General features: G+C 42.5%; 1 protein-coding gene across 1 annotated transcript in view; it reads right to left on the reverse strand.

Moving 5' to 3' along the window:
• Positions 1–14,475, reverse strand: part of CTNNA1 (catenin alpha 1) — a 274,271-nt gene that overhangs the window by 8,209 nt on the left and 251,587 nt on the right. Inside the window, exon 17 of the mRNA XM_089657034.1 lies at positions 3,192–3,326. Within this exon, the coding sequence (XP_089513160.1) occupies positions 3,192–3,326 (135 nt within the window). The remainder of the gene's footprint in view (positions 1–3,191; positions 3,327–14,475) is intronic.

Genomic DNA, 14,475 nt, shown 5'->3' on the forward strand with positions numbered 1-14,475 from the left:
CAGAGCCCTGCAGCGGGAATACAAAAGCCTGCCAGGTGTAATTAAATTCTCCCAGAAGCAGGTTTGCAAGCCTTTATTCATTTATAAGAGCCCCAAAACTGACAAGTCTTCTCCTACAAAGGCTGGCTTTCAATAGCTATGCACACAAGCCTGAAACAGCAACACATGGTGATAGATCAAACTCCTGGACAGGTGGTCCTCTGGAAGGGACAGGTGGTCCTCTGGAAGAGACAACCGGCAAAGAACGTTTCTGACCAGTTTCAACATGTCGACGAAACAGACTAGTCTGCAGCACCCAGAAAGACTGGATTTCCTGCAGTCTCTTATCCTGTGATCCCGTGTAGCAGATGAGGGATTAGCCTGAGAGGACGACAGGTGTGGATGATACTAGTCCCACAAAGCCAACAGCACAGCCGCTGAATCCATCATGGGGTCAGTACTCCCACCATGAACCCGTGGCACCTCCCCATTGAGGTAGGCAGCAAGAAGATCCACGTCTGGAATTCCCCAACACAGGTAGAGGTGATGAAAACCTGTCTGGGTACAAGGGGCAGTCCCCCAGATTCAGCGTCTGACAACAAAGGTAATCCTCCAACCAGTTCTTGAAGCTGGAAACAAGCTTAGTACTTTAGTAGTAGTTTTCCTGTAGTTGGCCACCAGGTTCGCACACATCTCAGGAGGGATTTTGGCCCACTCCTCTTGGCAGATCCTCTCCAAGTCATTAAGGTTTGGTGGCTGACATTTGGCAACTCGAACTTTCAGCTCCCTCCACAGATTTTCATTTGGATTAAGGTCTGGAGATTGGCTAGGCCACTCCAGGACCTAAAATGTGCTTCTTCTTCAGCCACTCCTTTGTTGCCTTGGCCGTGTTATTTGGGTCATTGTCATGCTGGAACACCCAACCACGACCCATTTTCAATGTCCTGGCTGAGGGAAGAAAGTTCTCACCCAAGATTTGATGGTATATTGCCCCGTCCATTGTCCATTTGATGCAGTGCAGTTGTCCTGTCCCCTTAGCAGAAAAATACCCCCAAAGCAGAATGTTTCCACCATGTTTAGCAGTTGGGATGGTGTTCTCGGGGTCATAAGCAGCATTCCTCCTCCTCCAAACACGGCGAGTTGAGGCCAAAGAGCTCGATTTTGGTCTCATCTGACCACAACACTTTCAACCAGTCCTCCTCTGCATCATAAAGATGTTCAATGGTATACTTCAGATGGGCCTGGACACTGCGGGATTTTAATCCTTGTCGGCGTAGTGTGTTACCAATTGTTTTCTTGGTGACTGTGGTCCCAGCTGCCTGGAGATCATTGACAAGATCCTCACGTGTAGTTCTGGGATAATTCCTCACTGTTCTCATGATCATTGCCACTCCACGAGGTGAGATCTTGCATGGTGCACCAGACCTAAGGAGACTGACAGTTGGTTTGTGTTTCTTCCATTTGCGAATGATTGCACCAACTGTTGTCACCTTCTCACCAAGCTGCTTGGCGATAGTTTGGTAGCCCAGCCCAGCCTTGTGTAGGTCTACAATCTTGTCCCTGACATCCTTGGATAGCGCTTTGGTCTTTGCCATGGTGGAGAGTTTGGAATCTGATTGTTTTATTGCTCCTGTGAACGGGTGTCTATTATACAGGTAACAAAATGATTAGCAGCACTCCCTTTAAGAGACTGCTTCTAATCTCAGCTTGTTAGCTGTATGAAAGAAACCTGGTAGCCAGGAATCCTGCTGAATGATAGGGGATCAAATACTTATTTCCCTCATGAACATGCAACTCCGTGCATAAGTTGTTAGACATGCATTTCTTTTGAACTTTTTGTTGCTATTCTGTCTCAGTGTTACAATACACCTACCATTCAATTTTTAGACTGATCATTTCTTTGTGAGTGGGCAAACATTAAAAATCAGCAGGGGATCAAATACTTATTTCCTTCACGGTCTGTCCTGTACAATTAGTACAGAATTATCAATTGACTTATCAATTGCTCCCAGTCCTGGTGGACTATATTTGAGAAGAATGCAGGAACCCTATCCTTAAGATCCAGGCTTGAAATATAAGGTGAAGAATACACATTGAAATTGTGACACTTGAGGTCATGAACTGAGAATCTACTTTTCAGGCATGGCCTTCTTCCGGAAAAAATAAACTGAACCAATTCCAGATATTCAAGCGAAACGTCCTTCTGGTGAAATGGTGCTGACAACCAGGACAACGTCCTGGTTGAGGTGAAAGGCTGATGCTGGAAGGAAGATCTGGCCTCGAAACAACCTTACCCCTGAGCAGAATCATGAAGGGTTCTTGATAACACAGGGCTATTAGTAGAGAAACACATCTGGCGAAAGTAAAAGCCACAAAGAAAGCCACTGTGTAAGTTAAAGCTGAGAGGAATATCTGATACGTGCTTATCAGTGCTTCAAAGGCCACCCTTTCAGCCCAATTCAAATCCCTAAAAGGAAGAGATTTGACAAAAGAAGCTACATGGGAAACCCCAGAATTAAGGTTTTTATGAGAGATTGGGATGTCAGAAGTCTCTGGAATAGAACAAAAGGTGGAGACCTAGCCCTTTATAGTAATGAGAGTCAAAGATCAGTCCCCAGTCAGCTAGAGAAAAGTGAATTTGTCCCAAGAAAAATCTCTGGATGAAAGCACTTGGACTAACCCCATTAAAGTAGCCTCTTCAGTGTGATGGTACACCTTGTGGCAAGTAGTGACAAATGACAGATTCCACGATTCTGTTCTCTCAGAAGCCATTCTCTTTAAAGCAGCAGTTGCGATGTAGGGTGGCAGACTGGTCCCCAAGAAAGCAGATACAGACATTCTGGAAGGGTCCACAGCATGTATGTTAGTAACCTAGGAAGTGAGCGGTGAAAGGGAAGGAAACTACAGTTTGGAGCCCAAACACACTACCTCTAGTAGTTCCAGGAAAAAGAGGTCTACATTGCAATGCAGAAAGTTCTTTACATTTTATCTGCAAGTTCTGCCCCATCTTAGCCCGTACCACTGCATCTTCATTTGTCAGAAATAGATACAAGGACAGAAAAAGACATTAAATACTTAAATAGATCTTTAAATGATAAATAAGGATTTGTTGGTTTGAATAGATCAGGTGTTAGAAGGAATTACAACTTAAATTACTATGCACCTGCCATTGATACAGTAGAAGCTGTAACAAATAAAAAACTGATACTTACTCCTGAGACCACCAACTCTCCTCCAAGATTCTGAACTTCAGCCTTGACTTTGCTACAAATATTAAGCTGGTGGCAGTAAAGAGCAATGCGCTGGAGATATGCCAAAAGATCTTGTTTGCAGGCAGAATCGGGACACTAAAAGGAAAAAAAAAAAAAAGCAGTATTATGTACAAACACTGCCAAATTAATCAGTAAATTCTGTTTTGTGTTGCAAAGTATTTTTCAAAAACAACAGGATGTTTTTACCTTACTATAATAATAAACAGTGTATTGGAGGACACTTTTTTTTATTCTTCATATTCTTCTACTACCTTCAGGAGGTTTGGTTGCTAAACACTATCTGGCTACATCCAGCACCACTGAAATAGGGGTAAAACCTGCCCTTTCCTATGGGGCCAGTGCCCCATCAATTCAACAGGGGGGCCAAGGCAGCTAACACCCTCCTACGTGCCACTGATCACTCTGTGTGTCCCCGGCAGTGCTCATGGCCTTCTCCTCCTCCTGCGGGCACAGAGCAGGATCGGATTCTCACCATCCCCCCCCAAAGCACTCGGATTCTCCTGGCCCTAGCTTTCTGCAGAATCAGTCCCCTGGCACCACCTTTCCTGCAGCGCTGCTGACTGGCTTCTCCTCTCCCGACAGCTGTCAGTGGCTGTGGACACACAAGGGGATTGGTTCAAGGATGGAGAATGAGTACTGTATTTGGAGGTTAAATCTTTTTTCCTTCAGATGTAAAAGAGTATGTTGATCATATCCCCCCTAAATCTTCTCTTCTCATGAAAAGAATACATTAATCTTTCCTCAGCTCCTCCATGTCTCTCATCAGTTTGGTTGCCCTTCTCAGCAATTTTTCTAGTTCCCCAATAGTTTTGTGAACTGGAGTCCAAAACTAAACTGCATTTTCTAGGTAAGGTCTTTCTAATGATTTGTACAGGAGGGCACAGGGGTTTAGTCTATAGGGACGCAGTAGCTGTACAAACACAAAAGGTCCTAATCTGACAGTTGTACAGGTTCAAGTGAGCAGCCCTGAATGTGCACGGTCAGTGTTTGCTGCGGTACACATGCACCCACATGCCTGTCACATTAGGACCTGTGGCTGTGTTCATGTAATATTAATTTTTATTATCTAAATTTTAATTCGGTCTTTAGTAAGTTCTGAAATATATGCCTGGCAGAGAATATACCCTCTTAATTGGATGTGAATGCGAGGTTTTGAAATTGAGTAGCAACAGATGTGAATTATTTGTGTCTGGGCTAGGTAATTAGTATAGGTTTAAATTCATGTTTTCTTTAAGCCTAGTCTATGTAATTATACCTTATTTTGAATTCTTATAATGAGTCAGAGTTTAAATTGTATTCATAAATCATGTATTCAGACAGCTGTATGTAACATAAGAACTTCAGAGATCTCTTTCATAGTATTCATGTCAATCATGATAATGACTTGGTTGTTTGAATAGTAACACATGTATACTGGGAGTTGACTAGGGGAGTGTTTAAGGAGCCCGCGAATTTGAAACACAGGATAATGGGAGGACTTTGTTTTTTTTGTGCATTTTAAGTATGCATGCCATTCAAGGAACTAAGCTCAGTTGCTCCTATCTACTCTATACTTCACTTCATTCAGACATACCTACACTTCAGACACTTACACAAAGGAGCACATAGCATGCTTGAACAAAGGACAAAGAACAGCACATGGACAACTCTTAAGCTAGGCCAAAACTTCTATATAAGCTACACAAAGGAACTACATTATCTTCTCATAGTCAAGGAACAAGCAACTTATATTTTATTTATTTTATTTATTTTTATTTCATTTTAAGCTACATATCTTTTTGTATCTGAATTTACTGTTTTATATTGACTTTGTATTTTTTTGGTGTGTGATCAAATAAAGTCACACTGCTTATTCTTAACTGGCTTCCATAAGGATTTCTTCCCACAACCATCTACAAGAACCTAGAAATACTAAGTTTTTTCACAACTCTTGAAATTCTACAGTTCATACAGCTGCTGGTTCCTCATAACATAGGCTGTCTGTCAGTAACATAGGCTGTCTGCATACAGCTCCAGCCACACTACCCATGTGAATGAGCGCAAAGACCTCATTCACACACAGAACTCCTCAATATTTTTGCACGTTATGTTGTGTTTGTGTCCGCTAATAATGGTTTCAGTGTATATTTAGTGGAAATATTTTAATAAACACTTGTACAGCACACAATTGCGGGACAAAAAAAAAACAAAAAAAAAAAACTTTCATTTTACCAGTCCTACGGTATGGTTTGGCATGTATTTAGCAAACTCTGAAGAAAGGAATGGGTGTGATACAAGAAGTGCCATCATCCCTAGAAGATTGGAGAAGCCCTCTTGTTGGTGGGATTTTTAAGGCACACAGACCAAAAAGTGTTCTAACAAATCATTTAAAAGGAGAGCCGTATTTTATTTGGAGAAAAAAAAAGAAAAAAAAAAAAAGACAATTACAAAGTATGGCGGCATCACCAGACGTGATTTTACAATGAATATGCAAAAATGAGCCATGCATGTATTTACACTTGATGCGTTTCGAGTCCAATCTCTTCTTCAGAAGTGCTAAAAAAAAAAATGACACATGCAGGAGAGAAGAGTATAGAAAAAAAACGCCAATGGGTTAAAACCATTAAGTGAATGCAGCCAGTGATTCCATAATCCACTCAGGACAGAAGTGGAAAAAGAGAGAGAAACAAGGAGAAACAACCGCCGCTCCGTCGTACCCTGGAGGTGCCCCGCCATAGCCACCAAGTGGCGAACAAAAAAAGTTGTCTGGTCACGAATATTATTACAGATGATATGAGGGTGCAAAAGTGGCAAGGAGTGCTTGGAGTAAATGGATGATGACTTTGAATCCTAATCCCATAGGGAAAAGATCTTTCTGGTATTATATGCCAGGTCTGCTGAGGCAACGTGTAACTTTCTGGTATTATATGCCAGGTCTGCTGAGGCAAGGTGTAACCATGGCTGCGTGATTCTGCTCTCTCCTGGTTCTCCACTTACCTTTCTCAGTGTACTTTCAGCATCACAGAAAGAGGAAGAGGAGCAGAAGATGAGTTTTTGTCTATTGGGGTACCCTCTTGTACTTGGGCCGATCCTTTTCCCTCTTTCTACACCTCCTCCCTGGGCCAATTGATAACCTCCTATGGCTTCCAATACGAGTTTTATGCGGATGACACCCAGATCTATCACTACACTCCCCGGCTCACCCCCTCAATCTCCACGTATAACAAATCTACTGAACGACATATCAGTATGGATGTCACCACTCCCTTAAACACAATCTTTCCAAAACCAAGCTTGTAATATTTCAATCTCCCGATGATCCCCCACTCATAACTTTACCATTAAAATCAACAATACAACCATTGGTCCTTCCCCTCATGCCAGGGTGCTAAGTGTAATCCTAGACTCTGACCTCCCTTTCGGGCCCCACATCCAATAACTGGCTAAATCTTGCCACCTCAACCTCCGCAATATTTCCAAAATCAGTCCCTTTCTGACCAATGACACCACAAACCAACTAATCCACGCCTTGGTTAAATCCCACCTTGGATTACTGCAACTCCCTCCTCACTGGTCTACTGTTACACAGGTTATCCCTTCAGTCTATTATGAATGCTGCTGCTGCTGCTAGATTCATGCACCTTACCAACCGATCAGTGACTGCTGCCCTCTCTGCTAGTCCCTTCACTGGTTTCCACTAACCCAACTTATAAAAATTCAAAATACTAACCACAACATACAAAGCCATGCATAACACTGCCCCTAGCTACATCACCAACCTCATCCGCAGATTTAGTCCAAATCGCCCGCTCCGCTCCTCCCAAGACATCTTGCGCTCAAGCTCCCTCGTCATCTCCTCCCACGCTCGCCTCCAAGACTTCTCCAGAGCCTCTCTCATCCTCTGGAACTCCCTACCCCTGTATGTACAGTCAGCCCCCACCCTGTTTGCCTTTAGACAATCTTTGAAAACGCACTTATTCGTGGAAGCCTACCCCACCTCCATCAGATCATCCCCTGGAGCGATCACTTATTGTACCACCTTCCCCCTTCCTTTAGATTGTAATGTATTGTATTGTAATGTCTCCCTTTATATTGTAAAGCGCTGCACAAACTATTGGCGCTATATATAAATCCTGCAGAATAATAACTGTAGTTTACCATTCCTTAAAGTGCTTCTAAAGGCAGAAGGTTTTTTTTTACCATAATGCATTCTATGATCGGGGATGCTCTGTGCAAAATCACTGCACAGAGCAGGTAAGTATAACATATTTGTTAACCTCCCTGGAGGTATTCCCGAGTGTAGCTCGGGGTAAAGTTTCAGCACCACAAGCGGTACCCTGGGCTACACTGGGGAATACCTTGCAGCGCTGCTCCGGGATCTCTTCTTCACTTACCTTGTTCTTCGCTCCCGCGATGTCCCTCCTGCAGTGGGACACTGCAGGAGGGACATCGCGGAAGCGAAGTACCAGGTAAGCCAGCATCTGTCTTCCGGGTTCTGTTCCCTGCGATGTCAGGATGTACGGGGACAGAACGGCGGGAAATTTAAAAATGTGACATTCACTAAATACAGTAATGTTTTACTATGTGATTTTAGTGTATCAAAGCATTTCACATACATTTTGTCCCTAGTGCTTTGTCCTGTGCCCTGCCTGCATTTTTACTGTTCTTTCTGCCTGAAAACTGAGAAATGTCCATGGCGTCCAAAAAGCATCCCTTTAGGTCAAAAGCGGCTTTAGACAGCGATAGTAAATTAGAACTACTTGCAGAATTGAGTGATGATTCCTGGGGAAATTCCTCAGACACTGAAAACGATTTTGCGACTTTGCTCAGTGATGTGCGAAATTGGCGCTATATTTCAATGTCAGTGTTTTTGGTTTGATTATATTATTGAATTAAAATTATATTATTTTTTATGATTATTTATTAAATTATAATTTATGATTTCGTGTTTCAAATTTTAACTAGACTCTTGTTCGGACAGATTTCAGTAAGTTATTCCTAAAAATTACAGGACTACAATAAAAAAAAACATATTTCCATGCAAAGAAATGTACCGCTTTGAGCACAGAAATACTGACATAATCAGACCGCTAGGGAGGCTACGAAAAAAAAATGACAACCTTTAGAATTACTTTAAAATGTGGTGGCTGCATTCCTTTTCTCCCTATTTTCACCTGGTGATCTGCTTAAAAACACATTTGCTGTCTTAGGAAGGCTCCTCTACCTATGGACAGCAGCATCATCTGAAGAGGATAAGGTCATATGAACTAGTAGATTTGGATAGACGTCATATAAGTGACTAGCATAGACGTTATATGAGTGACTAGCAAATTAAAGTCCAGCATCAGTTAAAACTTTTTAATCAGCTATGGAAACATTTTTCCTTTAGGAAAAGGTTTTACATCAATTGATAAAAAGATGATTAGAAGAACTCCTGTCAGTAATAAATGGTTTGTCTCAACCCTCTTAACTTGCACTTTGGTGCACAACTTAATCTGTTAAAGGAAGTTGAAAAATAACAACAGGATGGGTAAAAAAATGTAACTACTTTGTTATTGCTAGCGAGTCTGCATTCTACTCTTTTTTTTTTTTTTTTTTTTTTTAAACCACAAGCCTACAGGGCACTTATACCCCCTTCCTGCCCAGGCCAATTTCCAGCTTTCAGCGCTGTCGCACTGTAAGTGACAATTGCGCGGTCATGCAACACTGTATCCATATGAAATTTTTATCATTTTTTTGTGACAAATAGAGCTTTATTTTGGTGGTATTTAATCACCTCTGGGTTTTTTATTTTTTCTTACAAAAACCACTGAAATTTTTGGAAGAAAAAAAAGACCCTGGTTGGGTCTGTCACAGTTTGGGGATGGCCCCTGTGACAGACCCAACCAGGACAGGGGCTTTTGGAGGGGAAAAATGGAAACAAGAGTGCACTGGCCTAGCATATTATCCAAGATAAGTTTATTGAAATATAATTAAAATATACTCACAAACAAGAAGTGCCATCCAAGGAAAGCCTCATGCGTTTCGAGGGAAACTCTCTTCCTCAGAGCCAAGGGAACCAGAGCCCCATCTCACACTAAATACCCTAGAGTCATGTGCTGCCGACTCGTAGCTCCACCCTCCCACAGTGGGCAAGGTCAGTTGTGCATATATCAAACCACATTACTTAAAAAATTATGAATGAATGAATAAACCCGATTAGCAGTTACAATACATGAAAACACCAGCATAGCCAATATACATGTACAGTTGATACAAAAAGTCTACACACCCCTGTTAAAATGTCAGGTTTCTGTGATGTAAAAAAATTAGACAAAGTTAAATATTTTCAGACCTTTTTCCATCTTTAATGTGACCTATAAACTGTACAATTTAATTGAAAAGCAAACAAGCAAACTGAAATCTCTTTTTTTTGGTGGGGGGGAGTAAACATAAAAACTAAAATAGGGGAGCGTGGCCACGCAATGGTGGTGTGAGGATGTGCGTCTCCGGAGCTCCACACCCTCCCGATTGCAGTCTGGTTGTCACTGACTCCCCATCCCCCCTATCATGTCCAAGGGGGCCAGGAAGCCTCAGGGTACAGGACCGGTAACCCGAAGCTCCCCAGTCCTGGGCTTTTTCTCTCCCCAGACTACATGGGTCTGCAGAGGCAGCGCGCGCGGGGGGAGCTCCTGGATGGGTCCCTACCCTTACTTTCGGATGAGTGGCTGATGCCCCCGCCATCCGTGGACCTCCTCCGGGATGACCTAGCCTCCTGACCGGAGGACAGGTTGTCCCCCTGGCCGAATGCCTTGGGCCTCCCGTTCGGCCTAACGGATCCGGAGGCACAGTCTTTTCTGGCTACCCTGACTACTAAAGACGACATTCAGATGCTTGCCTCAACGCTGCGGCAGGCTGTAAGGAGGAATTTTGGGAGGTTAAAGATACTCTGAACTCTCTCACTGTAGATGGGCTTGCTACTAATCAAACAGTGGTGGAGATGAGGATCTCGGCCCTGGAGACCACCATGTCACAGTATTGGGACCATTTGTATTCCCTGAGCCAACATCAGGATGATCTTGAGAATAGGAGTAGGAGGAATAACCTTAAGCTGTAGGGGGGGGGGGGGGTATTCCAGAGGCTACACCCCCTATTGCTCTCAGAATCACGGTTACAGCCAAGCTTGAACACACTTTTAGATAGAGCACCTACTGAGGCCCTGCAGCTTGATAGGGTCCATCACATACAGGGTCCTGCTCCCTTGGATGCTGGGAGCCCCTGTGATACTTTGTGAAGGGTGCATTTTTACAACATAAGAGGAGATCCTGAGAAGAGCCTGGCGCAGGGGTCCAGTGGACTTTGATGGGGCATCTATTCAAATTCTGCCCATTCTCGTCGCACTCTACAGGTGAGACGTATTCTAAAGCCTCTGTTGGATAAGATTCGTGAAGCTGAAGCTACCTATCTCTCTGTGCGGAAATGTGAATGTTCTATGATGGTTCATACTACTGCTCAGTTGCCGGATCTTTTTGCTCTTCTGGGGGGTCTCGCCTATCTAGGTTCCGGATTGGACAGCCTTGGATCTGCTTGTGCAGCCTACCCCAACGCCACAGCGGCCTCAAGCTTCCTATATCAGAAGGAACAGACCCATACCTGAATGGTTAGATCCACAAGGGAGAGAAGTGTAAAACTACCAGCTGGTGACTCTCTCGGAGACTTCCTTTTTTTTTTTTCGTGATGCACTTATGACCTTTTGGCCTCTTTCTTACACCATGTTTCTTAAAAATGTTGATTTGTCTATATTTGTCTCCAGGTGCTGTGTGGGGCTTGATATTCTTATATCAAAATGTTAGTAAACAGTTTTCCGTATCAAGTTTTTCTCTCAATCAGGGGGCCTGGCCTGCCGAGGCTTTAATGGCTGGCCGGTCAGGGCTGACTTCCGGTTGTCGGAATCTTGGGTTTTCCCCTTTGGGCGTATTACTAGATTGCCATGTTCCTTGGTTTGGGGTGGGAGCTGTATGTGTTTCAAATGATTTCTTTCTTTTTTTATCGTTCTGGATGGTGTGTCTCCATTTCTGTTGGGGCGTACTTTCCCCTCACAATAGGAATTGCTTCCTCCGGTGCTCCCCCTTTTGGTAAGGGTCTCGGAGGAAGTAGGCCCGGTTGAGGCCCCATATTTAGTTGGTCGTTAGACCTTGTACTTGAATTTGTTCTTTGCTTTTGTCACTCTTCCCCCCCCCCCCCCACCTTTTTTTTTCTTCCCTCTTCCCTTTGTAGTCATGTCAGTTTTTCTCCACCATTGATTCCCCCAGTTGTACTCCCCCTAGTATGTATGATGCATGAATATTTTTAGCCTCCAAGTGCATAACTTTACATTTATCAACATTAAACCTCATATGCCACAGTTGCCCAAATAAACAGTGCGGTGAGCTCAGCTTGTAAGTTATAGACATGGTACTTTTAATCCCAGACCCTGTATCATTTATAAATATATTAAAAAGTAAGGGTGCCAACATTGAACCTTGAGGTACACCACTAATAACCTTAGACCATTCAAAGTATAAATCATTAACCACTATTCTCTGAATACGTTCTTTTAGCCAGTTTTCTATTTACAAACGGATTTTTCCAAGCCTGTAGACTTTACCGTATGTGGGGAACACACGTGTGTCTGTCAAAACACTTATTAAAAAAAAAGATATCAAATTTGTTTGACAACTTCTGTCTTTCATGAATCCATGCTGGCTATTTCTTAAAATGTTTTTTCTAGCAAAAACTCATCGGTGATCTTTTAATAAACTCTCCAGTATCTTCCTAACTATAGCAAATAAACGAACAGGTCTATAGTTACTTGGTAAAGACTTTGAGCTCTTTATAAATATAGGCACCACTTTGGGGTTATGCAACCCAGTAATACTATGCCAGTCATTAAAGAGTCCCTAAAAATTAGAAATGATGACTTTTTAATGGCAGAGCTCAATTCTTTTAGGACTTATGGATGTATGCTATTTCGTCCAGGTGCCTTATTCACCTTTATACTGTCTATTTTCCCAAATGTCTACATTTTCCCAACCCCGGCTCCACCTGCCTGGCGTTTGCATGTTCTCCCTGTGACTGCATGAGTTTCCTCCGGGTACTCCGGTTTCCTCCTACACTCCAAAGACACGCTGGTAGGTTAATTGGCTCCTGTCTAAATTGGCCCTAGTATGTATATGTATGAATGTGAGTTAGGGACTTTAGATTGTATGCTCGAGGGTTAGGGACTGATGTGAATGTACAATATATGTATGTAAAGCGCTGCGTAAATTGATGGCACTATATAAGTACCTGAAATAATTTTACATTGCTCTTACTATAGGAAGCCTTTCCATACGTGGAGGTGGAAGATTTTTCCAGCAGACATAAAGAGTGCCCCCTTGTCCTTTGTAGTGACCTTAAAATGAATAACACCATATATGGACCACATATATTTATACATGTTGATCATCATCCCCCGTAATCACCTGTTCTCAAGAATAACTAAATTCAGTTCAGCTAATCTTTCCTCATAGCTGTGTTCCTCCATAGTTGCACACTTAGTCTGACTGAAAAAAGACAAAAGTCCATCCAGTTCAACCATAAAAAGTTTTAATCCTATACCCACGGTTGATCCAGAGGAAGGCAAAAAACCCAGCAAAGCATGATCCAATTTGCTCCTGCAGGGGAAAAAAAATCCTTTCTGATCCCCCGAGAGGCAATCAGATATTATCTGGATCAACTTTACCTATAAATGTTAGTTTCCAGTTATATTCTGTGTATCCAAGAAAGAATCCAGGCCTTTTTTAAAGTAATCCACTGACCTGGCCAGAAACAACTCTTGAGGGAGTCTATTCCACATTTTCACAGCTCTCACTGAAGAAACCTTACCGTATTTGGAGATTACATTCCTTTTCCTCCAGACTTAAAGAGTGGCCCCTTGTCCTCGGATGACCTCAAGGTGAATAACTCTACACCGAGTTCACTATATGAACCACTGATGTATTTATACATGTTGATCATATCCCCCCTTAATCTCCACTTCTCGAGAAACTGCAGCTTGGCATTGCATTAAGTCTATGATAAATCATAGACTTAATGATTTATCATTAAGTAAAACACCCAGTTCATTCTCAACCATTTACTACCCCAGCTGTTCTAGAATTTTTAATGCTTGCATGTTTTTAGACCCAAGTGCATAGCCTTACATTAATGAACATTACAACTCAAAGCTGCCCAATTAAACAGCACATGGAGGTCAGCTTGTAAGTTGGAGTCAACCCGTAAGGACGTAATTCCACTGCATAGCTTGGGGTCATCTGCAAACCCTGAAATGGTACTTTTAATCCCAAACTTCTATGATTTATAAATAGGTTAAAAAGTAGGGGTCATTACACTAAAGCTTGGGGCACACCACCAATAACAGACCATTCAGAGTATAGCTGCTCAGATCACCTTTACAAGAAGAATTGCCTGAGAAATAAAAAGTACCATGGTTGCAGCTGCAAGCCATGATCCTAGTATAACCACCTCAATACGTATATATACGTATGACTATGGCTGAAACAACTAATTGACAATTAAGAAAAATAGGTGTCAACTATTTTCATAATTGATTAGTTGGTCGGCCAATTAGTTGGCCTGCATACAAAATGCATTTGTTTACATATCAGAAAATACAGTGCAGAACACAAACAGCTCAGTACACCGCTGTAATTTTTAATATCTAAATTTTAATTTGGTCTCTAGTAAGTTATGATATATGCCTGGACAGAATATATACCCTCTAATTGGATGTGAATGGTAAGGTTTTGAGCCAAGTAATGACAGATATGAATTATTTGTGTCTGGAGTTGGTATTTTTAGAAAGGTAGGTTTAGACTCAATGATTGATAGTTTTAAGTTTATATTTTCTTAAAGTAGTCCTATGTAATGTATACCTTGTTATGATTTCATTTAACCATTAGCCGCCCGGCCAATGGCCGTTTGGCGGCTTGAAATGTGCTCCTGTATTCCGGGTGCACGCCATTTGGCGTGCTCCCGCACATGCGCGGTTGCAGAGCGACGCAGCAGTGCGATCTGTCACCACCGTGCACCTCGGACACGGCCGATGACAGATCCGAGTACCGGCTCCCGTTGCCGGTACCATGTGACCTGCTGTGACCAATCACAGCAGGTCACATGACAGTTGTATACAATGGATGGCTTCATTCATGATGCCATCCATTGTATACTAGTGCCTAGCTGTGAA

Source organism: Staurois parvus, unplaced genomic scaffold, assembly GCF_062004578.1.
Source record: "Staurois parvus isolate SC_StPar_1 unplaced genomic scaffold, SC_StPar_1.0 ptg000958l, whole genome shotgun sequence".
Classification (NCBI taxonomy): Eukaryota; Metazoa; Chordata; class Amphibia; order Anura; family Ranidae; genus Staurois; species Staurois parvus.